Source organism: Miniopterus natalensis, chromosome 12 (assembly GCF_054644295.1).
Source record: "Miniopterus natalensis isolate mMinNat1 chromosome 12, mMinNat1.hap1, whole genome shotgun sequence".
Lineage (NCBI taxonomy): Eukaryota > Metazoa > Chordata > Mammalia > Chiroptera > Miniopteridae > Miniopterus > Miniopterus natalensis.
The window spans coordinates 38,812,316-38,839,540 of record NC_142092.1 but is presented as its reverse complement, the minus strand read 5'-3'; the positions used below and the strand labels follow the sequence as shown (position 1 = coordinate 38,839,540).

Here is a 27,225-nt window from a genome sequence, read left to right as displayed (position 1 = left end):
TGTTCCCCGGTCACCACTGTAAGCAATCCCCGCTAGATATGTTGGTGAGTTCCCAGCCAGAAAACCACCAGCTGAGCCTGACTTCCATTTAAGGACTTCAGTAGAGATTTCTCTTTTCTTTGACATACCTCCAGGGTGAAGAAACGTGGCCCTTCCTAGACTAATATGCACCTGAAGCATTAACCCTGGAGTAACTTCTAGATGCTCTCGCTGATACAGGGGCTAACGAAGGGCAGCACCCATGGCATCACAGAGCAAACCCCCTGAGGGCAGGGACCCGATGGATCTGTTTCTACACTTGCACACCTTACATGCTTGCCATCCACTCTCTGCTGTCTCTAATTGGCCCTCCATAGCTCACATGCTGGACTCTACTTCCTAATGGTGAACCACATCGCTGTTGGGGATCTGTGGCCCTCGGGTGGCAGTTGCAGAGTTCAAGAATTCCCTCCTAACTGGGTATCAGCTGAAAAGCAAACAGGTAGTTAACTTTCTACACCATTAGTCTCTGCTTCACATACCTAAGAAAGGAGAAAATAGCCTTAGCAAATAGTCACCAATAAGGATGTGATAGGCCTATGGTAGCTCCAGTTCTAGCACAGATTCTTTGCTGTTTGGGCAGAGACCTTAGAGATCTAGCTCATTTTACAAATAAGGAACCTGAATCCAAGTGAGGTTACCATTTATTTGTGATTAAAAAATGGTCTTCCTCCTCTCCCGCCTGCCCCTTTACCATCATTAGAGAGTCTAGTATTCCATGCACAGCGTTTAAGTGTAATTGAACCAATGTGGATAATGACCCCCCACATGGGCAAGAAGAGACAGGGTACTATTTAAACCGAACTTTAGGCTTTCTAAAACTTGACAATGAACTGAGGATCTGGAATATGGGCCTACAAGGAAATCGCATTATTACACATACACAGTATATAAGCATTGAGGACTTAATATGTGAAGTTGCAATGAGCTACGAATTAATGATGGCATTCGTCAGACTGAAGTTCCACTGTGCTTAGTCATGCATGGGCATTTGTAGGTTTGGTTCCTCAGTTATACATAAACACACACACCTAGTAACCATCAAGTATCAAGGACAGACATTGCAGGTGCAAAAGCAGCACCGATCCTGGGCTTAGCGAAGGCAGCATCTTTGGTGGGCTTCTGCTGGCCACACCATTACTCCTTCCACTGCTGGCATATTTTTTCCAACTGCCTTCTACATTCAAGTTTTATTTTATTGCTTTTATCTCAAGGTGTGTTGAAAATATTGAAGAACACTGAGATAATGCCAGGAAGAGTGTTCCAAGAACACTATCAAGGTTCTCAAACACATTAGTCAAGCAGTGTAAATATTCACCGTCTTGGGGTAAAAAACATCAAGAAAAAGAAAAACATTGGGATATAAGGAGTTCTTAGAACCCTGGCTTGTTTGTGTTCTGGCCAAAGGACTTCCACCCTGTTAGGATCTGACCCACCTAAGCATGGAATTTAGATGTTCCTGGTCACGTGGCCTGTGCCATCCTGACCCATGCACAAACATGCTCCCTGAGACAGGAGACCAACACCGCCACCAGGACCAGCCCATCTGCTCATTAAGAACCACGGTATCAGTCCCAGGTACTCCACCTGTACAGTCTCCAATCCCCTCAACGAAATAAAAGGTTGGATGCTATTTCCATTTTCCAGATTTAAAAAAACACTGAGATTTAAAAAGCTAAACACAGCGGCCGAGGTTACCAGTGAGACCATGTAGAGCTGCGATTTAGACTGGCTCCAAAACCCAGGCTTTTATGCCCTCTACGTTATAATCATTGAATTATCCTTTAACCAAAACTAAAAATGAACTCAAACAAGTGCTTTTACACTACCCACCCCTCCCTTGCCTGGCACGAAGTCTGCACCTCTTTAAGTTGGCTAAGAACCACTCAAAAACTAAATGTCAAGATGCTCTGTGTGGCAGACATTGTCAATAAGACGGCTCAGGTGACGATGCCTCCTCTAGTTCTCCCAAGTGGCTTATTTTAAACAAAAAGCTCCTTAGATTTTTCACTGTAAGTTGTTAGACCTGGAAATGTGAGAATAATTTTAGAGGAGAGCTGTTGATTTCCATGGGTTTGCCAAAGTCTGCAGCCCAGAAGAGCCAAGATGATGTTATTTTTTCCCCGGAGTGGTGCTAGGAAAGTGATCTCTCTCTAGATTGTGTCAGAAAAAGCACCCCCAAAATGCTAACCCTTGAACCATGGCCCAGTCTGATCTTTCAGCTTTGCTTTTATATGGTAATCTTTAAAAAGAAAAAGAGAATGATGGGAAGAAGGCCAATAACAGTAACAGCTACAGCTGATCAGGCACTTTTCTATGAGTGAGACACTGTGTATAAACCCCCTCATTTAATCCTCATACCAGTCCTAGGGTGTCGGTTGGCATCGTGTAATGGGCATCATTACAGATGAGGAAACAGGGGCCGAGGGAGGTTTCGTTCTTTGCCCGTGTTTCCACAGCCAGTAATCAGCAAAGCAGGATTCAGACAAGATCTGCCCCTTGGGCCCATGAGCTTAACCACGACACACACAGCTTTTTATGAAGCAAGATGGGAGCAGCCCTGGGTCCATCAGGACGCCCATTCAGGACTCTGTCACCACTCGTCACTTTGTTGATCCCATTTCAATTTGAGCCAGTCAGGGGTGAAGTCTTACCAGCTCTCTGACACCCACTGAAAGGACCCCTCTCCACAGATAAGGCAAATTACATGTGCCCATCACAAACACTGGCTCTCGATCCCCTTCCCACTCTCTGCTGAGACCTCGGGAGCAGCTGACAATGACCATCCCAGTGCATTCTGTCCTTTCCAAGGTTAGGCAACATGGTGGAGCCAGGCACGCACACACACACGCACACACACACGCCCAGCACCACAGGTTAGAAACTACTGTGCAACCTGCTGTGAATCCCCAGCTGTCAACCTGAAAGTTTTTTATTCTAATAGAAGAGCCACCCTGCCACATGGCTAGCCCTGAATGGCCAGCTGGCTCCAGGATGATGAATCTGCCACAGACTCTCTCCCCATGTGCTGGCTGTTGCTTAGGCGCTGGCCCAACGGGATCTGAGCCGCTCAAGTTGCAGGCCTGGTCTCAAGCCAGGATCTTTCTCTACATCCTGCTTTTGACCCAGTAACCCCAGAGGTCTTTCTAAATAAGCCAAGGGGAACATAGTATACCCACTGTTTAGGACCCAGATCAAAGACCTCCTCTTCCAAGAAGTCTTCCATGATCCCTCCCAGCTCCTCCTCATCTTTCAAGGTCTTGGTTCAATCATTTCAGTCAGGGAGGTCTCCCCTGACCACACTCTAAATGTGGCCTTCTGCATCCCCCTGCATAACTGCTTCCCAGGACTTACCGCAGTCTGAATTTATGCCGATTATTTATCTGTTTATTTTCCACCCTCCCCACAGGAGCTGTGTGCTCTACCAGGACGGTAACCTCACCACGACCTCTGCGCCTCTTCTCTGTGGTGAGTGCAGAGCCAGAGACACTGCTGGTAATTAGTACCTGAGCCATGCAATCCAATAAAAAGAGAATGCAAGCCACGTGGGTCACTGTAAACTTGCTTGTAGCCACAATAAAGCAGCAAAAAAGAAACAGGTGAAATAAATTTAAATAATAGCCTTTAACCCGGTACAGGCATAACTTGTTTCACTAAAATCTGCTTTACTGCACGTTACAGCTGTTGCACTTTTTTTACGACACTCTCCACCAGCAAAAAGATTACTACTCGCTGTTGGGAGACTCACTGTATTGTGGTGGTGTGGAACCGAACCCACAACATCTCCAAGGCATCTGGGTACAGCTAATGTGTTATCATTTCATCAGGTAGGCAATATAGAAATTATGAATGAGCTATTTCATGTTCTTTTTTTTTTCTTTCTTTTTTTTTTTTTGGTTCTCTGTCTTTGAAATCAGGTATATATTTTACACTTACATCAAATCTCAATTCAGATGCCAAATTTCATTGGAAATACTTGATCTGTATTTACATTCCGTAAGATTGACAGCTGAAATACTAGATTCATTAAATGCTTTCTAAATTACTGAGTCAAGTATAAGTTCTAAAATTTAATTCTAAAGTTATTAAAATTAATTCAGTAAAATTAAAAATTTAGTTCCACTGATAACCAGCCACATGCCAAGGGCATAATGGCCACATGTGGCTGGTGGCTACCATGTTGGAGAGTTAGACTTAAATGACTGAATGAGAGAACGAATTCTAAACTACTGATGGATTAACTGTAAAGAAAATGTTGGTGGCACTAATTTCTGGAGAAGCCTTGTATTTCTTGGATTTCTTCGGAAGCTTAAATTACTCTGTAGCAAGTCTGTGCAATCTTGAGTCACTTGCGTGGAGGGCTCCAGCAGTCCCTCCATCGGTGCCACGAGTGGGAGAGAAGGCTACATAAGAGACACTAGATGCGGTTGGGAGGCCTGGACTTCAGGCTCACCCAATCACAAAGACTCAATTCAGTTACAGCAATAACTGGTGGAATCAGGGACACTACAAAGCTGCAGAGCCCTTTCGCTTGATTAACAAAAGGCCCTTCTTCTTCCAGGCATCTGCTGCCTGATCCAGTCCTTTGGCACTTTCCCACTTCCCACTATTCATCCTGATTGCGTACATATTTCAGTTTCCCTTACAGGCCAGTCAACAACTTGAGGCTGGAGAGAGCCTCATTCATCACTGACCAGGGTGACTAGATGTCTCCACTGGAACAGGACCATGGCAGTTCAAACCTGTAGTCCTGGTGTCATCTGCACTCGTTTACAATCTCAAAACTGCGGGAGAGGATAATCTGCCAAGGAACCTCTCAGAGAGCTGAGCTCCTAGGAGGCACTTGGGAAGCAGCTGTTGGATGTTAAAGAGCAGAGCGTGGAAGGGATCCTGAGGATGCCGGGGTCTCCCCTGTGCCTCCTTCTCTTCGGTAAACACGATTTGAGGGGATGGTAAACAAAGCAAACCTGTGATACGTAAAAAGCATAAACTGGACTATAAACTAACAAGATTTGATCTGCAATCACTGGCATTTTAAATTTCCATTTACTCTTTCTCAGTCATGCCACAATCACATTCCGTTTTCCTTGAATATTAAAATCGGTTTTTCTCTGATGGTTTCTTTCGCTTGCCTTGCTTTTCCCCCCCTTTCCCTCTCAATGATTAGCTGCCCACAGAGTTTTGAGAGATCTCTTAGATTTCTCACTCCTTTGGAAGTCCAGTCTGTCAACTGCCCTGACCTCGGGGCGTTTCAAACTAACTGTATTCCTTCCTAACGCTTTCATTTCTCCTTCGGTTTGTCAGCTTGTTAGAATGTGACAGTTGCTCTGATTGATTCTTCTACTCTGTGATTTAAGAAATGTAAGCAAAAAATAAGTTAAAAAAATTGTTGGCTTTATTTTAAAGTTGAAAAAGGACTCTCACTCCGGCCCACATTATTAGCTACAGTCGCATTCCCTCTCCAAGTCTTCGCCTTTTATACAGTTAGTCAAATGCACATCTGTCTCCATCACACACCAAATGTAGGAGTTTGAGCATGGACGTCGGTGCTGGGCACAAGTCTGAATCCTAGCTCCTCTAAAAACTGGCTGTGTGTGCAAAAAGGCTTATTTTGATCTATATAGAAGAGAGACTACAACACCCATCTCCGAGGGCTTTGGAACTCTCAAATGAGTTAATATGAGTGACGTACCACCACGCGAAACCCATACTAGTGCTCAAGAAAATGCAGCTCTGTCAATACTCATTTTTATTTCTCCCCTGCACTTAGCACAGCACTGTGCCCTGCACACGGTGAGTGTTGAATAAATGGTCTTTCAAGTTGAATGTTTATTGCTGCAAATGAGGCCAATGGGAGTCGACTCTCAGGAGGATTCTGAAGCTTTGCCTGGCCAATATCTCAGTTCGCACCACAGCCACAGAGTTGGCCCCAAGCCCAGCCACCACTGGAATGTGGACAACTGCTGGATGTGGGGTACTAGGTAAGGAGTGAACTGGGGAGTGGGGTCTTCAGAATGCATGTTCAGCTCATGGTCGCTCAGTAGCATCACCTTTTAATACTCTATAGTTTCATATATGTATAGTTATATATATAACATGAACCCCAACACATGTAAGACGAAGCGAAAAATGCTTCAGCATAGAAAAAGCAGTGCATTGTGACCTGTTTCCTAGGGTACCTACCTTATCAGCCCCTTCCCTTGTACCTCTCCACCTTAACTGCCACCCCTCACTCAAGATGAAATGTTGCCTAAACAATGCCATTCCCTGTCACACACCTGAAGTTTCTCCCTTAGAATATCCTGTGCCACTTCGATTTTCTTATCCACAGGCCAACTTCTGTTCCTTAAGGGTTGACTCAAGGGTCTCACCTCCTCCTGGAAGATACTCCAGATTCCCCACATAATTACTCTCTTTTCTCAATGTTCCCTCTGTTGCGGGCACACTTCCGTCAAAGGTCTAACTACAGTAATTATCAGCTTCCATGACTGTCTGCCCTCTAGATGGCCAAGTCCCATGGGAAAGAGTCCAAAGTAGACGTGTTGACTGAATGAACGAATGAATGAATATACCACTTTCAAGTTTACATATATTTTGCATAAATTCACCCTTGTAACCTTCTCACCACTCTCTCTGAGTTCTTATGGTTATTTCCATTTTATATAGAAGGAAACCTTTGCTCATAGAACTAACATCATTTGCTCAAATGTTCACTATCAATAAAAGACAGAGAATTAGTTCTTCTGACTCCAAGTCAAGGGCCCAGAGTCTTCTGTGAGCATTAATCATCTCAATCTCCAAAACAGCCCTGCAAAACTGAACAAGCTGAGGTCCAGAGTCTCAAGCTTACGAATCTTATACAGCATGTAGGGACCTGGTTCCTGAACATAAGTTTTTGGCCTCAAAAGCTTATGCCTTTGCATTCAACCAAGCTGCCTCCACCTACACAATCCGTGGAGATACGCCTGGGTACTCAGAAAGCAGAATTTCCCTCAGCTGCTGTTTAAAGCTAGGCTGAGCAAACCACTGTTAAGTATACAGAGTGAAGTGTCCCCACAAACTTGCTTCACTCTCCACTCTTGAATTCCACTCTATTCCAACTGGGACAGGAGCTGGGAGAGGTCAAGTCCCGACCACTGTGGAGCCTGGACTTGGTCAGAGCGGAGTGTGTCCCAGGAATCACAGAAAGCTCAGTAGGTTTGCCCCAATTTAGACCTTACACTTACTGTTGCTAATGTGTTACTTTTACACAATCTTTTCAAGTTTACAAAGCAGTTTCAAATCTCATTTGAGCTTCACAACACTCCTGTTAGGACAGACACTGTCCCTAACAACCGACCCCACACTGCATGGGAAAAATCTAGGATCTGGGCACGAGGTCACTGTTCTTTCTTCTGTCTCAAATGATCACTCTCAGGTGAGAGAGGATTGGTTGGCCCACTTCTGGATCCTTGGTGGGATGCTAACTGAGGACAGAATCCCTCGAAACAGAACTACCTAAGGGAAACAATCATGCCAATGACTAGCAAGCAATTGCTCTCAATGTGTACATGACTGTTTACACGAGGAAGCCAGATTATTAAAACAATATTTTCATCCCTTCTTGCCTAACCGGAAATGCTAATATTAATGTATTTCAAGAGGATATTTTAAATTTAAAAAAAATGAGATTTGTGAAAATTAGAATTAGAAACTAAAAAGCTAGACACGCAGGTAGGAAGCTCTAAGGCAAATATTAAGCAGCCAGCTAGTGAGGAAGCAGACTCGAGGGCAGCCACCTTGTCAGCTTTTCACAGGGAGAAGCAGGGCTGTGCTGCTCACAGGTGGTAGCCGAAATCCTAAAGTTCCCTTTTTGTCAGAAAATAGGAGGAAGGGTTTCCCCCACCTCCTAGCAACAATTTTGGATTCTTTGGTACACCCACAAGTCATCCAGTGTAGGAAATTTAAGTGAGAGTCACTAATTTGCTATTTATTGTAACAACACTGCCTGGTGTTTATACAGCACATTCCGTTCTGCGATCTCCAAGAATGTTACGATCCTTTCCACTCAAACAGATGGAGAAACTAAGGCACGCGAGACCACCCACACAGGCGCCCTGAGGCGCCAAGAGCAGAAGCATCTCATTTATCACTCGGCCCACAGCCTTCTGCCAGGACCGAGTCAAGATCTGGCTTCCTAACAAGACGCAATAACAAGAAGAGAGGGGGCTTCATCTAGCCCAGGAGCCTTGGAAAAGGTGTGTATGCGTATAGCAAATCCCCTGAACCCAACACTCAATTTGACTCATAACTGGAGAAACAGGCCTAAGACCGAGTCTGTAGACAAGAACCACCCGGTAGGATGCCAGGGGATGGGCAAGGCCCTCCCATGAACTTCCCTACCCCAAATCTAAATTGTCTTCCTTAATATTCTATCCCCTAAGCTTCTATTTCTGTGAAACTGCAAATCCTCCGGGGAGAAATAATGCTTTAAGCTATTATTGATCTTTTATAACTTGTGAATTAAGGCTTTGAGGGTCAGCCTGAAATTTGCTGAGGGAGAGAATATGAGGATGCTAAGAACAGAAAGATGTAAGGATCCAGGGGAGAGAGGAGACTTCAAAGAGGCAGACCACCAAGAGAAAACTGCATCTGCTGTAATCCTGCCCAAGTTCCAAGATGTTTTATCTTCCTTCTTAATTGATCTTCAGGCAGCTGTGCCTTCTAGCCAGCGTCCTAGTATTTCTAGGCAGTGTGCACCCTAAATTATGCACAACTCTTTCTATAAATCTCTTAGGTTTTGCAGAAGGTGAGCTTGAGTAATTCTGTTTTGTCCATGGATCTAGAATTATTTCAAGGAAACATGTGAATGATGTTAATGCATGTTCCATGTGTGATGAGATGTTGGAAGCCCACCCAGAGTTTACGCTGCTGTGGGGGATTACCTGGGAAGTGACCCAGGACGTGTATGGGCCTTGGGATATAACCAGTCCTGGCAGTAGTTTACCAGCCCTGTAGCCCTGGGCAGGTTTCCTAATCTGGTGACTCCTCCCTGACCTCTCGGTAAAATGAGGGTAATAACACCTACTCACTCCACAGGTTATCAAGGGGATTAACGTAGATGATGTAATGAGGAGCTTAGCAAAGGGCTGAGACCGAAAAGAAGCAAGGACTCATGCTGAGGATTGCAAGGGATGTCAAGGCCAGAACTCAAACGTATGTTAACCAGGGGGTAATAAACAAGGCAACTGGGGCAGACTTGATCATAGTGCCATCAAAGATTACCACTTCGGTATAAAATGTGTTTTATAGGCAGCGACCATTATGAATGACCAAGAGCTGGAGGGAATACTGTGTACTGGAGAAGAGGGGACAGCCTGGGAGCCTTAGCTGCTCTCTGTGCCTTGAGCAAGCTACTTAACCTCTCGGGGTCCTTGTTTTCTCATCTGTAAAATGGGTACACTAATAACAGTACCTAACTTTTAGGGTTTTCCAGAGCATGAAATGATTTGAGTTAGTACCGCATTCTCAACAAGAGTGATAGCATCTTGGAGGGTGAGAAAAAATCTTAGACATTAGAATGGTGTGTATCCCTTGAAAGCTTAACTGTCTCACAAAACCTTATTCCTTAGTATTTAATTTTTTGAGTTATGAAGAGATAAAATTAATTTAGTTAATTTAAATTTAATTTAATTTTTCTCCTGAGGAGGACAATAATGAAAGGAAAGGCTGAGAAACACCGAGTTAATGTATATAAAGCAGGGTCCTGTGACATAGTAAGCATGCAAGAAGTATTCATTATGATTTTTATTCTCATTTTGAGTAGTAGCGGTAGTATCCTGGCTCCAATTAAGTATACAATAATTGATTTAATTATAGGCTACAGTTTAAAACTAAAGTTTGAATGTTTTAAGCTATTTAGAATTACTTAAATCATTAAAAACGACTTTAGAGTATGTGTCTTGGTGAGAAGGGATTTCAAGAGTGGGAGAAGGGAAGGTGATTTTTCAGCCGTGCCTGAAAGTTCCAGCCTAAATAATGTTAATCTTTCTTAATTGCTACTTTTCACCCTCCTACTTTTTATCTCCGTCAGAAAGAAGAAAAATAAACGCACGGGAGAGAGAGCATGGTACAGTAAAACCAGCAAATGCTTTGGCGAAGCTACCCAGCCTCTCAGGGCCTGATTCCTAAAAAGAAGTGTATCTTCTTCAAAAGTCCATCAAGAGCTTGAAGTGACAGTATGTTCGTGCAGCCCACAGCACCAGTGGTCAGCACACTGCAGGGGCTTCATGAATATTAGCTTCTGCTTCAATTTATGGATTTTGCATTACTCAGCCATACAATGGAAGTTTTCATTAGGATGCAGTCAATATTTAGTGTAGAACTTAAGACATTTCCAACCCACTTTAAAAGAAAGATGAAAGACAGACAGAAAGGAAGAAAGGAGCTTCACGGGTCAGATAGAATATGCACACAGCTACATTTCAGAGACGGATAGGCAATTACTACTAAGTAAAATTTCAGTGTGCTTTCTCATAATTTTCCTCTCTCCCTGACAACTGCTGCACACACCTGGTCTCGAGTCGATAAAGCCCTAGAGGAAAAGAGCAGCGGGGCAGCTTTTCAGGCCACACTCCCCATGTGCCGATTGACTTGGCTTCCATGGGGTATGCATGCATTTCCCTTCGATTTTCCTGAGGTCTAAATCCACTTGATCAGTGCAGCCAAACTCCCACTTCACTCTTGTTAACAGTGAGTTCTGGAGAGCAAGCATTTTAAGTGTAACAAATTGCCATTGTAACAGCTGCAATTATGAGTAAATTTGATCTTGAAAGCAGCCAAGGCACTGTAACTCAATAACTTTGTAGCAAAGCTAGCCTTCTAATAAGGATAAAGCACCACAGTGTTTTCCTGGTGCTTCATCAGCTTCCTCGAACCCAGGAGTGGAGGGGGGATATATTCAAGGATGCACTTACCCTCCCTCCCAGGAGGTTCATTAACTAACTTGTGTGCTCATAAATTCATAAGCAGCATCAAGGTTTACAAACACAGAGACAGATTATTGATGTTATTTGAGTGTTAAAGTGACTGATGAACCTCATCTGAACAATAATGTACCTAAAAAGAAAAATGCTTCCCTGACGACTGTCTCAGAAACCACCTACAAACTTTGCATGGGGGGACAATAAGCCTTCTTCCAGGAACAAAGTACCAGGTATGTTACAAAATCACTTGGTTTTCTATGTTTCCATGTACTGTTCAGCCACACAATTACCAATTATTAACCTATTCAGATGGCCTTTTATTTCTATTTGAAGTTTATCAGTTCAACATCTTCCAGTGCAATGCTGAACACAGAGTCTTCTATAATAGCATTTCCTTCTCTATTCTTAGCTCAAAGAAGGTAGGGAAGCTTATCCCACAGGACTTTACTGGGGCTCCTAAAATTCCATCTCTGCCCTGAATTCAGATAATAGTGATAAAACCACACTTCTTTCTTTTACTAAGGTCTGATTATTCTGACTACAGTTTCAAAAGGGTGGGGATTTGATAGATGCGTAATACATTCTGTTGAATAATTGAGTAAATGAGTAAAACAAGTACTTTTTATTTCGCTATCTCCAACATACCTACATTTACACACATGCATATGCCTGCATGCGTGTAAATAAAACTACCAAATTGTTTCTGCTTTCACAGAAAATGCAAGAAGCAAGAATTGACAAGCAGGTTCCATCCTAGCAGGCACCTGGCAGCGGCTTCTTACATTTGGCACTGATCTCTGGCCCAAACAAAAGCCCAGTCCTATGGTGAAATTCACCCTCTCATCAGTTTCTCAGCTAACTAACCCCTGCATCAACTTGACTTACTATTAAGCAACTTGACCTGGCGTCGCCACTGCCACATAGCAACCGGATGAAATATTTATTGGTGACCTGTTACTGTCTCTTGGGGGCCTCCCCTCTGCCATATCCCTTTTCCCCAATCTCACTGTTGCTTCCTTGCCATCAACTCTCTACCTGTGATACTCAGAACAACATAAGGGTTATGCACACTTGCTTCTGAGATGATACTGGAAAACTAAAACATCTGTCCTGCCCAGAAAAGGTAAATGCTCCAAACCCACTTGAAAACAAAATCGCCCATGGGACAGACATTTTAGACCATGAAATTCAGTTAATGATATTTTTCTCAGGTTCCCAAAGTCAAAATGCAAAATGTCCTGTCATGCATACCGACAATCTGGATTTACAAACTACAAACTTCACAGCAGTGAAACAGCTAAGTAATTTTCTTCTAAATCACACAGTTCCTATTTCCAGCAACCTCTGACTGTGCATTTGTCTTGTGTCTGGTAGTAGATTGAGAATTTATAAACAAACACATCAAAAGCTGAATAGTGCAAGTTTACCTTACAGCAGACTTGAAAACATATTCCATTCAGTTTACAGCAGCTTTACTCAAAATCACCCAAACCAGATATAATCCCAATGTCCTTCAACTGGTAAATGGACACACTGTGGTATATCCATACAAGAGAATACCACTCTGCATAAAAAGGAGCCAGCTACTGATACACACAACCTCATGGATGAAATCTCAAATGCATATGCTAAGTGAAAGAATTCAGACTTGAAATCCTACATACTATATTATTTCATTCATAGGACATTCTAGAAAAGGCAAAACTATGGAGATGGAAAACAGATCAGTGGTTGCCAAAGGCTGGGGTGGGGAGGGGTTGGCTCTACAGAAGCCCAGAGTTTTAGTGGTGATGGACTTGTTCTATAACTTGACTGTGGTGGTGGTTGCACAACTGTATACATTTATCAAGAAAAACAGGACTGTCCACCACAAAGGACAAATTTTACTCTACGTAAATTATACATTTAAAAACTAAGCCCTTCAAAACTAATTTATGGTAGAAAAAAATAAAACAATGATTGCCTCTGGGGGAGAGAACCGACTGGGAAGGGGCTTGAGGGAACCTTGTGAGGTGATGGGAACAATCTATATCTTGAAAGGGCTCCAGGCTACGCACGTGTATGCATCTGTCAAAACCTAATAATTATATATTTTACACTTGTGAGCTTTATTGTATGTAAATTTTATATAAAAAGGAAACATCGAAAGCAAATACAGTAATGACATGATGCTGAAGTATCCGGTAGGGTGGGAATGGACTAATGTCTGATTTACTTTGAAATGAATCAAAAAATTAGATGGATTGACAGCTGAAAATGGATAGGTTCATAGATACGTAATAAAGGATGTATGTAAATGTTAATAGTGGGACCTAGATGGTAAGTATTGTGGTGTTCATTTTAAATTCCTAAATTTTGCTATATGTTTGAAAACTATTTTAATGAAAGACTGGGAAAATCTATTCTAATGAAAATATATGCATAATATAATGAAGGTTTTAAAGTATTTAATAAAAAAACATATGCCATTAACTCTTAAAAAGATCCAAGGCATCATTTTTCCTATGACTGTCCTTTTCTAGTCACATCATACATTATTCAGACTCAAAGCTTGTAAATCATTCCACAAGCGCAGAGCTGTGCCTGTCACTTCATAGGATTTGCTCAACTAGACTTGAATTAGACACACAAGGCTGCACATGGGCCCTACTCATCCTCCGATGATAAGAGAAGCCGACCCTCACCGAATGGCTCCGTGGTTCCTGCCACTGTGTGAACTCAGTGCGGGTGCTGGAGCTGGAGCTGCAGGAAACCGCCTCTCAGCTCTGTTTCCAATGGTGTGATCTCAAGGTCGCGCTGTAGTCATGAAATCGGAAAGAGGCAGCTGTGTGACCTGGTGACTCATCCGTTACCTCCACGGGGTCTGCACAGGGAGCCTTTGCCCTCAGGGTAACAGCCCCCTCAGACTCGGTGCCAGGCTGCACTTCCAGCCCTGCTCCTATCGGTTCATATTAACCACTGGTTAGGCCTACGCCTGCGCGGTTGGGACCTGCTCCTGCGAGGGAGTGCTGCTCCCACCACACTGCTTGTAACATTTCCAAAACCTACAGATCTTCACATTGTGCTGCTTTGCCTGAAAGCTGACCGCTGACAGAACACATGCTAAATAGATGCTTTCATTTATTTTATTATTTTAAAAATATTTTTTATTGATTTTTAGGGAGAGAGGAAGGGAGAGGGAGAGAAACATCAATGTGAGAGTGAAACATCGATCAGCTACCTTATGCACACTCCCTACCGGGGACTGAACCGGCAACCTTCAGGTGCTAGGGATGAAGCCCAACCAACTGAGCCACACTGGCCAGGGCTAAACAGATGCTTTCATTTAAAATGTCCTTGTTGTGGCAGCTCCTGGGTTAGCTATAGTGCCCTGCTCCCAGCATCTCTAAAACACACACGCACATGCACACATACACACATTATAGAGGTTTACAAGTCAGGTACTCAGAGAAAATTGGCTTTGTCTCTTGAAATCAAGGACACTCAGTTAAATTTGTATTTCATATAAACAACAAATAATGTTTTATAAGTATGTCCCATGCAATATTTGGGACATGCTCATACTAAAATTTTGTTCCTTTATCTGCCAGGTCCAAGTATAACTATAAACTAAAAATGTGTTTGTGAAAAGCTTTTTAAAAATATATTAATTGATACCTTCCAAAGTCTCAGCTTTGCAGTGTTGCCAGCATTGGATATGTGTATAGAAACTAGTCATCAATAAGGACACTGAAACTGTTAAAGATTCTGCTTACCTTGGTTCAGTCATCAATCCAAATAGAGGCTGCACCCAAGAAATCAAGAGAAGGCTGGGACTCGGAAGGGCAGCAATAGAAGAATTAGGAACAATCACCAAGAGCATAGATGTGTCACTAGAGACCAGGACTAAGATCATCCACACCCTCACATTCCCAGTCACTATATAGAGATGTGAAAGTTGGACAGTGAAGGAGGCTGACAAAAAAAAATTAATTTGAAATCCAGTTTGGAGGAGAGCTCTGTGGAGACCCTGAACTGCCAGAAGGACGAACAAGTGGGTCCTAGAGCAAATTCAGTCCGCAACATTGCTGGAGGCAAAAATGACAAAACTGAAGCTGTCCTACTGTGGGCACACCATGAGAAGGCAGGGTTCTTTGGAAAAGACAATGATGCTGGAAAAAAATAGAAGGCAGCAGGAAGAGGAAGACCAAATATGAGATGGATGGACTCCATAAAAGAAGCCATAGCCAGGAGTCTATGGGAGCTGAGCAGGGCTGCTGAGGACAGGCAACCATGGACATCACTGGCTCACAGTGTTGCCAGGAGTCAGAACCAACTGAACATCACATACACATAGGAACTGATGCTGAAAAATGCAGGGGGGAAGGCGTGCTTCAGGCCTGGACTTTATATTTGACTAGATGATGTGCTCCATGAGGCCAATGACTAGGTCTGCTTTTTCTAGTTTTCCCTCTGGTGTCTAGCTCAGTTCCCTGTAGGCAGAAAGCTCTCAAAATTACACCGGGAGAAAGCAAACAAATGAATGGTTGAACTCCAGACCTCTCTCATGCTACCTCATTCCTGGGAGACTTCAGTTTTCCCTGCATTAAGGAACGAATCTGTTTTTTTTTTCCACAATACTCCAAGAAGTCCCCATGTTCACCCTTTTCTGTCTGGGAATAGATGGGTTGTAAAACGGCTTCTGCCTGGTCCAAGGAATGAGTCTGCAAAGCATGTCCACATCTTAAGGGTCATGATTATGACATTCCATCTAGAGCAAAGGCTGCCCTTGAGCTGGGGCCAAACAAATGTGCCCCAAGGACACAGTCTGCTTACTCACCTGCTCGCTTAGCTGCTTTTTTGCACATTTTGGGGGCGGGGGGGGGGGGAGGAGAATGGCGGCCCAGGCTTGATAAACTCATATATGAAAATGCTTGCTTAGCTTTGCCAATGCATGTTTTTTTTTAATCTATATATCCACCAAAAACTATTATTAATTGTGCCCATCCTTGATTCCATCTGATTTTATTTTTGATCTATTTCCCATCTCCAGCTCACCATCTCCACCACCGCCACCTTCCTACTATGTTTCTATCTTCTAATTGCCATGGCCAGGCTTTTTAAAACTTGTTCTATTGTTTCTGTCATCTTAGAAGTTATTCTATTTCCCCCAAATCCACATAAAGTATTTAATGCCTTAGAAGAACTTGTGCTAAGTACAACTTTTTTGCTATTCAGAACTGCCTTGTAGAATTCATGAACATGAGTAATAATAATTCCTGTTCTCATTACCAGACTCCTACCTATATCAGCGAGAGACATGTACTGTGAAAACGAAGAAGCAGTGTTACTTGTCCCTCATTTATCATGTGCATTGCTGAATAGGTAAAGTCTATATCTGTTTCAAGACTGACCAGGTTCATCTCAAGTCTAATTGCAAAATCAGCTCTTTCAGGCAAAATAGTGCCTAGAGGGAGAAATGAATGTGCTAGGAAATATTCTAAGTTTGGGGCAGAGAGGTAGAAGGAGGGAGTTTGGAAAGACACTAGAACAGAGAATATGAAAGGGGCACATCTGATGGGAAACGTGCACCGACAGTAAAATCACAAGTGACATTGGTTCAAGATAGCAATTAATGGATTGGAATGAACATTAGAAAACAGTTCATCTGCTCCATGATTTTACAAGTGAAATAAGCCCAATGAGGAGTGACATGCTAATAGGAACTCTAAGTGAGTAGTAAAGCTGAGAGCAGAATCCAAATATCCAGTCCAGTAAATGCCTCTTTCGTTTTATCACAGTGTCTCTCCAACTGGCTGCCCCCATGTCTGCGCTAAAATGAGACGGGACTGTGTATGTCACCACAAAATGGTTTAAGTTCTTAGGGAATTAAGGGAAATTAATAGTTGCTAGGTTTATTATTGCCTTCATCATTTTTTCCCTATAAAGTTAATTTTTAAAATAGCATTCAGCCCAGCCGGGCGTGGCTCAGAGGTTGAGCGTCGACCTGGGATCCAGGCGATCGGGGTTCGATTCCCGGTCAGGGCACATGCCCAGGTTGTGGGCTCAATCAATGACTCTCTCATCATTGATGTTTCTGTCTCTCTCTCCCTCTCTCCTTTCCTCTCTCTGAAATCAATAAAGATATATTAAAAAAATAAATAAATAAAATAAAATAGCATTCATTTATTCATTCATTCATTCTTCTACTGAATGAAGGTTTTCTATGTTTCGGGTATCATTCAAAGTCAAGGAAATACCACAGTTAACAAGATGCATGAGGTTCTTGACCCCAAAGAGTTTACATCCTGGAAGGGAAAAACCAACAACAATCAAATAAAGACACAATATGGTTTTGGATTCAGATAGGCAACGAAGATAAAAGTAACGTTAAAGTTAGTAGGAGCTGGGCAGAGGAGATGAAGTTTCTATTTTAGCAAATGTGATGTGGAATGTTCTTCAAAGGAGGTGGCGTTTGCTTTGATATGTGAAGGATGAGACGATATCCATTATTTAAACACCAAAGGAAGCATATTCCAGGCAAAGGGAACATGGGAAAGAATTTAGTGTCTCAAGAGATAGAAAGAGGCCAGTGTGTCTGCGTGAAATAAGCAAAAGAGAAAAATTTCAAGGACTAAATAAGGGAGGTTAGGAAGAGGCCAGATCATGATGGCCCCAGAATATCATTTAAAAAAATTGGATTTTATTTTAAAGTCAATGGAAAGTCATTGAAAGACTTGATCTTTTTATATCTTAAGAAGCTTACTCTGTCTGTGTGGAGAACAGCTGTGCAAGAACAAGAGTGGACGTGCAGGCAGCTGCTGTGGTCCAGGTCCAGGCTGATGGTGGACTAACCAGGCTGGTGGGAGTAGGACAGGAAAGTCCACAGATTCACAGCTTCAACATAAATTCTGTGGCGAACCAATAGGATTTCTTGATGGTTCCATGTGGAAAAATTAAGAAAAGGGTGAGAATCCAGAATGGATTGCTCTAATTTTAGCTTGAGCAACTGGATAAATCATTGTACCATTTACTGGGGAGGAAAAGGCTTGAGGGCCCTGGTGATGAGTAGGAATTAAAAGTACTGTGTGTCATATTATGTTATAGGTGCTTACTAGACATCTGAATGGAGATGTCTGGTACATGAGAGCAGATATAAATTTAAAGCAAGGACACCAACATAAAGGTGAGCCCTGGGCTCCCCAAAATTTACAGGTGAGATGGAAGAGGTGCCATCAACGAAGACAGAAGGTGCAGGAGAGGCAGGGGGAAAACAAACTTGGGAGAATATAGTCTCAAGAAACGGAGAGAGTCACTTTTCAAGAAGGACACAATGACTGATCACCATGTCAAGTGAAAGGTAGAGTCAGGCGAGAACAGAGATGTAGCCACTGGATTTGAAATATGAAAGCATTGTTGATACCAACAAAAGCAGTTTCACTATAAATCGCTTTTTAAAAATTCATACTATGTGGAAAGGTAACTTGAGTTTTCAAATGTGTTTGTGTATCATTCCAAACCTATCCTGCATACAACCACACACATACAAGCCGCCTTATTTTTTTTAACATAAATGGGGACACATCTTATATGTTCTTTTTATATTGTTGTTTTTTTTACTTCACGTATTATTTTAGAGACATTTCTTATTGGTATGTATAGATTTATAACATCATTTTAATAGCCACTTACTATTTTTTATAAGAATTTAACCTACACTTCTGATCTTTACTGACATATATAATTCATTATACTATACCATACCACATGTTTTTCTAAGTACGTGAATGAGCAATGACGAGTCTCCAAATGGGGGGAGACTTGATGGATGCAGCAGTTAAGTGCTCACCCTGCAGAGATCACAGCAGGAACCAAATCCAAAGGTTCTTTCTGCTGCACCCTATTGCCTCCTTTTATGTTATAAGAATTGATTGACACTTGGCAGAATTGAGCAGAGACAAAGCTCACAAACACTAACAAATCAGGCCTTTTCAATGGTGGTATTTTCATTGGATTTCTTATTTACTCTTGCATTCTTTAAAACAAATGCATGAATCAGTATAATTTCTCTTCAAAACTAGACAACATGGCTTTGGGTTTTGTTGTTGCTGGGGTTTTTTTTGGATTTTTTCCTCCACTGTTTTCACTTATTCCCTAGGTTTGCTTACTTATTTTATTCTAATGTCCCCAAAAGCTCAATAGGACCTGCGGTTCCAAAGTTCCCTTCTTAAGACTTGCTATAGACTAAATGTTTGTATTCCCCCAAAATTCATAAATTGAAACCTAATCCAATAATGAGATAGTATTACGCAGTTGGGCTTTGGTGGTGATTAAGTCTTGAGGGTGGAGCCCTCAAGAATGGGATTAGTGCCCTTATTACCAAGTTTCCCCAGAGCTTCCTTTCTCCTGCCACGTGAGTGAAGCTGAAGCATGAAAATGGCCATCTGTGAACCAGGAAGCAGGCCCTCACCAGACACCAAATCGGCCAGCGCCTTGCTCTTAGACTGCCTAGCCTCCAAAATTATGAGAAATGAGTTTCTATTGTTTATAAACTACTCAGTCTATGGTATTCTGTTATAAGCAATCCAAACTAAGACAAAACCTATCTGGAAATTTAGAATGTTGTCATTACCCAATGTTTTCTAGGCCCAGCACCTACTTTTTTAGACTCTGACGCCTTAGAAATATTATAATAACTACAAAAATAACAAAGCTTTTACATTTAGTACCTTTCCTTCAAGTAGCTAAAGTCACATGTAAAATACATAATCTCTCCCTGCCCTCTATCAAATTGCTCTTCCAATTTTTCACATGGCCATCACTTTATTTGCCATTTATTCTCAGTCTTATCCTGTTTCCTCCAGCCTTCATTTCGGTTGAGACTGTTTTTCTCAGTGAAGTAATAGGTGTCAGTGGGAAACAGGATGAAACACACACAAAAAAGCTAGAACAAACTCCTTCACCTTGTCTTTACCCACCCACAACAGCTTTAGCTTCAGAACTAAAATGATCCAAGCCTGTTCTTTTTGCCTACAAGACATTTGTATTTCAACTGGGAGACTAAGACACGGAGAAAGATCGCACCTGAGCCCCCCAGTGGAGCATGACGGGCAGAACTAAAACGAGTGTCAGGTGAGGGTGACACTAAAGCAAAGCTACGGAAGTGCTGACACCCCTCTTTTGTGTCTTCCTCCCTTTCTCCTGACACAGCCAACTCAAGGGGTCACCAACTGGGATGCCCTTCCGATGTATTTTCTTTGGCCTACACAAATATTTTTAAACTTCCTAATTATTTGCCACTTAAAATTGGGAAATATTATGTAAAATCCAGACATGCTGGTTCTTTTGAATTGGCAACACCGAGCCAGTTTGCGAACAGGGCGACAATGGGTACAGCTGAGTAGCATCTGTTCCCTGCCCCACAGGAAGGGCTCTACACTTTCCCATGAGCCCAGTTATTGTATATCTGGCCCATCTCATCATTCTTGTTACCTGCACTCCCAGTGTAGGCATGAGAGTTTATAACCTTTCAAGATGAAGTACTGCCAGTGCTCTCTAATAAAGATTTGGCAACCTTTCCAAAGTAGCTGAGAATTTATTTTTTAAAAATTCACTCCTGACTATAAGGGATTTGGGTCATGCCCCGAACTTTCCCATCAGATAACTCAGCAGTGTACAAACTGACTCTCTGGCGTCTCACCATACAGACACCTGGAAGATTGGAAACAAGACAGAAAAGAAGGGGAGGTGAAGAACACGGTGGAATCTGCACCCACACACCTCCTCCCATCTCTCCTACACCCCAAGCTATCTTGCCACCATAAATGTATCAAAGGTTGTAAACTTACAGCTAAAATGCTTCACCCAGGAGTATATGCATTCCAGTGGGGTTTTCAAAGACGCAGAAATGCTATCAAAAGCTAAAGAGAGAAAATTATAGCCTAGAATAAGAGAGACACCCCAATATGCCCCTTGGCCACTATGTCCAAGTTCTCTCTACTCATTGTCAGATCCAAGCCCACACTGCTTCCAGGAGAACCCAAGACATTTACTGGCAAGATGCTGAGAGGCAAATGTACCACCATCTGGTTATGAAGGTGTAAGAACACCAAGCCTCAGGTACCTGCCGGGGGAACGCAGCCTCTCTATCTCACCTCAGCACACCCAGGATCACCCCACAGGCAGGATGAGCACAAACCCTGGAATGTTACATTACAAAACCGCACTTCACAAAACAAAGTCAAACCACTAAGTTATAATCACATTAAAACCAAAGAGCAGAAAATTAACCTGCTAAAGAAAGCAGCCCTCAGACGCACCAGCTGGAATGAAGGCAGGCGGGGGGAGAGGAAGCGGAGGGAGCAATGGCCTGAACAGGAAGCCCTTGAACTTAGGGTGAAATAAAATCTGCAGCTGCATCAGGCCACATGGAATCTTATTAATAAAAAGACACGGCTGCGACTGATGCACGGGAGCCAGGTAAGACTGAACTCAGACACTTCTGTGCATATATTTCTCACTCGATAAGGTCCCCTAGTAGGTCAGGTATATGTAAACAACTTATAAATGGCTTATCTCAGGGGTAAGAAAAAGAGATGTGCTGGTTGTTTCCTTGGGTCAGTTACAGATCAATCACGAGTGGGGAATAAAAATCATTCTGAAATTATAAAGTGAGTTCACGGGGATGGGATTTGACTGATAAGAAGTGGATTTGTTCAACTTTTCAGGAACACAACTGTTACGTACAAAGAGGTGCTCCCGCACTCTTAGTCCATCTCATGTACTTCACTCCTGAAGCAAACAGAGAAACTCCAGTCATCTGAAAATCAAATCTTGGGCACAATAGGTACCAACCTGGGTTAGTAAGGAACTTGAACTTCCCTTTCTCTTCTCACAGGTCTGATCTCATTGGATCTTGCTAACTGCCTCCAATCACTTCACTTCTCTCCTCCTGTCCTTTCCTACACATACCCTTTATTTGTCATTCTACAAACACTGCTTTAAAACTCTCTTCAGAGGACAAGGCTTAGGTATAAACGTAACAAACAGGCACTATGTCTGTGAGTTAAAGCCTTGCACTTAATTCCGAGCCACACATACTGAGGGACAACTGCTGCTCCAGGAGAGTAAGGGAGGGGCTTCTGTGAGCTGTGAGGTGTAAGTCTGGCCAGCAACAGGAGATCCAGCGGTAGAAGGTACAGGCAAGCAGATTATAACCCGATGAGTTAAATCTCTTCAATTACAGAAATGTTTGCCTTGCTTAGTGCTGAACACTGTCACTGGCCATGCTCAACAGATCTGAAAAAATCCCTCTTAGGCATATGATAGAGAATATGCCAGCACTGGATAGAAAAGAGAGAAGTCTGATTCTAAGAAGCCTATGATTCTGCAATAAATAACATCACATAAATAGTTTTGCCATAGTCGAGATACACAGCCATTCACGTCCATGTGTTGAGGAGGGTTGACCGGAGATGAACATTAAAAAGAAGCAAGACAGGAGAGGTGCCCATCTCTTACCCCATAGCAGGGGATGAGTCTACCCTAGATTTGGATAAAAACTGACCTGTAAATAGATCTGAAGACAGAAAATGTTTTGGGAAAGATAAGAGGTTGAAAAGCCAGAACCTTGAAGATAAATCTAGTGAACAAAAGAAGCTGTGCTTATGTAACACCTCATGGATAGGACTAAGTTAACGGCAGTTTCTGGTTTTTATTTTTAAAAGTCCTCTTTAATATGTAGTATTCTGGCTTTTTTGTTCTGGGTAAGAAGGAAGATGAAAGAAAATTATCCCCTCCACTCCCACCCAGGTCTGCATGGGCAGCTAAAGGGCTGTGAAGAACTTCCATTCAGAACACTGCTGTAGATAACACCCTCCTTGACCAAAATGCTACAGAGCTGGCAGAGATTTCTAAACAGATGAATGAGAGGCTTCTGAGCACATTCCCTCAAGACTACTGATGCTGGAATTTAGCTTAGGTCTCTTGGAGAAAAGGTGGTCAGTTAAAAAGAAACACATAGATAAGACAACTGTAAGAGTCACTGGTCCTACAGCTGTAATAGTGTACCAACACTTTCTGCAAAACTGTCATTACTGTACTAGTGATGCTCTCTTAGAGGTTTCGAATCTCTGTCATTTCAAAAGCTAATCATGACATCATGTTCACATGTGGGAACATCAGGCTATTCTTGTTCTCCTGGCTCCCGTGCCCCAACAGACCACAGCACTTTCTTAGCACCAGGAGGGCTGTTCTTATGCTGTTGTTACTTTTGGATTTCCTTCTTCAGAGCCCTCTCGGGGACAACAAAAGCAGGTGGGAAAGGAGCCATGCGATTCACTACAGCAAGGAACAGCCAGGGTCTATTCAGTGTGTGCTTTCCACTTCTGGAGACAATGGCCATCAAATACAATTCCACACATCGCCCTTGTTTCCCACCGAGCCATATCACGAGGTCCAACCACCCAAAACCACTCTAGCACACAAACCACCCATCACATACACACCCAAGATTAAAGAAAAGGAGACCGGCCTAAGAAAACCAGCCACGCTGACACTTGCTTTACCTTCCCAATGAAGTGGCTGTGAGTGAAAAATACGAAGTCAGCCTGTGGAAATTTATATAGTCTCAAAGGATCTGCCTGCAAAATAGTTATTCATTAAGAAGTGGAAAACAGTCATTTTAAAGTAGATAAAATTAGCAGACACCACCATAAGCCAGGGACAGAGTGAAGATCACGAGCGAGGAAACAAATCGACATCGGGCTCCTCTCAATCGGACTGAGAGGGACACAGCGCTTCTCAGATGTTTTTGCTCACCCTGAACCTCACCAGACTAGATAGTCTACAAAATAGCTGCCCTGTAATCTTCAAAGAACTTCTAGCTCATGTAAGAAAAAAATGAAAACAAAGAAGTAGGGCAGAGTATACAGAGGGGACTTAAGCAAAGTGAAAACTAAATGTGATCCTGGTGCGGAAGAGAGACAATTGGCAAAATCTGAATAAAATCTGTTGATTAGAAAATAATAGTGAACTGATGTTGATATCCAGATTTTTACTAGAATGTTAACTGTGGTACTTCTTTCTGGTTATATAAAGAATGTCCTTGGATTTAGCAAATATACAGTGAAATATTTACAGTTAAAGGGGCATTGTGTCTATAATTTGCTTCCAAATTTTCAGAAAAAATCCCTTATATACATATATACCTACACACCCATATATATGTGCATGTGTGTGTATGTATAGACGAGAGAGAATATGATCAAGTACATATGGTAAAATGGAAATGTTTACATTTAGGGAATCTGGGCAGTATACACAGGAATTCCTCACAACATTTTTGTGACTTCTCCGTACGTAAAAGGTTTTTCAAAATTAAAAAGGAAAAATAACTAAGTGTGTCTGAGCTTCTTGAGGAAGGAGCTGGAGAATGAGAAGGAAGGTAAAGGACCCCATCTCCTCTGCTCCCCCATCCCCAACACTGAGAAGTATTGTAACGTCCTGGGCTTCCCTGAACGCCCAGGACCCTGCAGTGGGAGACCCTGCAGTGAGCTCCCTGAGGGTACCACTGTGTCTTCAAATGTCAGGGGCTAACACAGAGCTGGACATAGACAAGATATGGCCAGTGGACGAATGAATGGAGTTAAAGAAACTCTGAAAGAAATTGTGGGCAAACCCCAATCTGTGGTGCTCTATCTGCGAAGTCGGTAGCATTGTGCCTCTTGTATAAAGGGCCGGGTGTGAGTAAGAGGCGGAAGGCATCAGAGTGAAGAGTAAGATACGGCTCTTCCCTGAAGTGTTCTTCTTATTGAGGAGGAAGGGGAACTGAGCATGTCCCCTAGGGCTGGCCTGACATGACCCTGCTCCTTTGGACTGGGTGAGGAAGGGCATACATTCCAGGTACTGTGTGTCTCAGCATCCAAGGTCCCCGCTGGAACCTGCATAAGCTATTTGATGCACTGAGATAAGAAGAGACGTAGACCAAGATCCCCCAAGATAACGTTAGGCTTGAATAGCTCCATGTTCGGTAAACCCTTCACAATGAACGCAGTATCTCGTTACACTCTGTTCTTGCTTCCCAACCCAAGTAGTGCTTAGTGTTTCAAATTCACATTGACTGTGCACATGAGGTCTGAAACTGGAATCATTTTAATTACTGAAGTTCTAGAAAGCTTCAACAAAGTTACTTAACAGATAAAAACCATGCCTTTGCTTAGAAAACTCAGCGAATTCAAGAACATCTTAACAGATTGCTTTTCCAAAAACATTTCATTGCGAATAGAGATGAAGGGGAAAAAAATTACAATCCCCAGACCACCAGAGTATAAGTATTAGGAGAAGTTCCTACGACCCACAGAAAGTTGGGATCTATGACAAATGGGCTTCTTCTAACCATCACCACGATACAATTTCACAATCATGAACACTGTGTGATAATACTCCAGAAAAAAAATAAGGCGAACCATGGTACATGACAGAAAGCAGGACTCCAAACTACAAAACTGATTTGCATATTAATTCAAACAGGGACATTTTTGCTTTAATAAAGGAATATTATTTTCAAAGAATCTCTAGGCTGGACTGCGATGCTCAGTGGTAGGGACCTGTTCACCAATTTATCTGAAAACAAGTTCATATGGCAAACCCAAATCATAATGGGGAAAAAAAATCTCTTCCTAATCAGTATATAATAAAGCAAGCCCACAGAAGAACTTGGATAGGTTGGTACAGCTACTCTCTCTTCCTTTTTACTTGCCAAATCTGGGAGGCCAAACAGATGTGTGTCAGAGTCAGTCCCTTCCTCTAACTTAATAAGGACAGACATTTAACTCACCCTCAAAGTTTTAATTGCCAGTTACTAGTTTATTTCTTCCTAACACCCTTCAGCTTCTTATCGCTCAGTTCAAAGCTGTTCCACTTCTCTAAAATGGAGTGGGAGGACCTGGACATATATCTTCTTCTAGGTTCTCCCAGGGATATGCTGCCTGTAAAGCCCACAAGGACTTGGAGTAAAGATAACATGTAAGAAAGATATCTGCTGAGCCCCCAACAGCAGGAGCCAGCTCCTGTCCCTGCTGTGCTCTGCATCCTTCTCGTCCCAGACACGGTCTAGTCCTTGGGCTGCCAGTGGCATGGCTCTACCAATGCTAGTGGAAATTGAGGATTCATGGTGACCTAAGGGCTGATCTCAGGATTTTGAGAGACTCCCTCCATGAAGTTCGAACGGAGCCTCAGATCTGTAAGTAAATAGGTAAGATAGTGTGTGGAATTCTTAATACTTCAGTACTTCTCAATCTCTATCTCCCTCACACACATTCCTTCTCGTTTCTCCATGAGAACCCATACTTATGATACCCTTGGGCTGTTCCACAACTGGGATAATAATGGCACTTCAGGAAAAATCAAGCTATTGCTTATTTTTGTCTGAAGAGGAAGCAAAGGCCCTGGACCAAAGGATAGCATGACCGCTCTTGAAATCTGAGCCTTCATGCTGGTCATCAGTTCCTAGTGTGATATTACCAATGAAAAATGCAGAAGCTTTGCCTGTCGGTCCCCACCCAACTGGTTCTTCTTACCTTTGGTTCCATTGAAATGAAACTGTGGGTTCCTCTGCTTGAGAGAACTGACCTTTTAATAGTCCTGCTATGGTAGAAGTGGTAATAGTCCTTCAGGGCCCCGATCTGCAAAGACATGAGGGAAAGAACAAAGGAAAGAGAGTTAATGTAGGAGATCTTCTGTTTTCCTGTTTTCCATTAAAATAAGAACACAAAACAAAACAAAAAAAGGTCCATAAATTATGCAGGTGCCTGCTCTGCTTCAATGTTACTTGAACCCTGGTGATCACTTTTCAAAGAAGGACATGTGATATGAAATGGAGTGTCCTTGAGGCAGTGACTGCGGGACTGAAGATTATAATGGGCAGTTTAGCCTCTCCCTCTTAATGTTTAATTTATATGCAGCATTTTAAGTAATTCTATATCAATCTATATCCAAATGTGGGAAAGAGAAAAAGCCAAATTGCTATCTGGTTAGAAAAACACACTACGTTCTGTTTGCCCCGAGAAACGTACAATGAAGGACCTTGTTAGATTATTTATATCATTAATTTGAAACAAGTCCTAAGCAGTTGATCGTTCACGACGAAAACACTGCTTAGTTTGTTTCCTGACTTCAGTAGACAGCAGTTTTTCATTTACTGCAAAATTAGAAGTTGAATGGCAATTTCTAAAACAAAACAAAG

At 42.5% G+C, this 27,225-nt stretch overlaps 1 protein-coding gene across 2 annotated transcripts in view; it reads right to left on the bottom strand.

The window, feature by feature from the left end:
* The window catches only part of PCSK5 (proprotein convertase subtilisin/kexin type 5), a 381,372-nt gene that overhangs the window by 319,523 nt on the left and 34,624 nt on the right, over positions 1-27,225 (bottom strand). For both annotated transcript variants that reach the window (XM_087822706.1, XM_016222840.2), the window contains exon 2: positions 26,561-26,665. In XM_087822706.1, the coding sequence (XP_087678832.1) occupies positions 26,561-26,665 (105 nt within the window). The remainder of the gene's footprint in view (positions 1-26,560; positions 26,666-27,225) is intronic.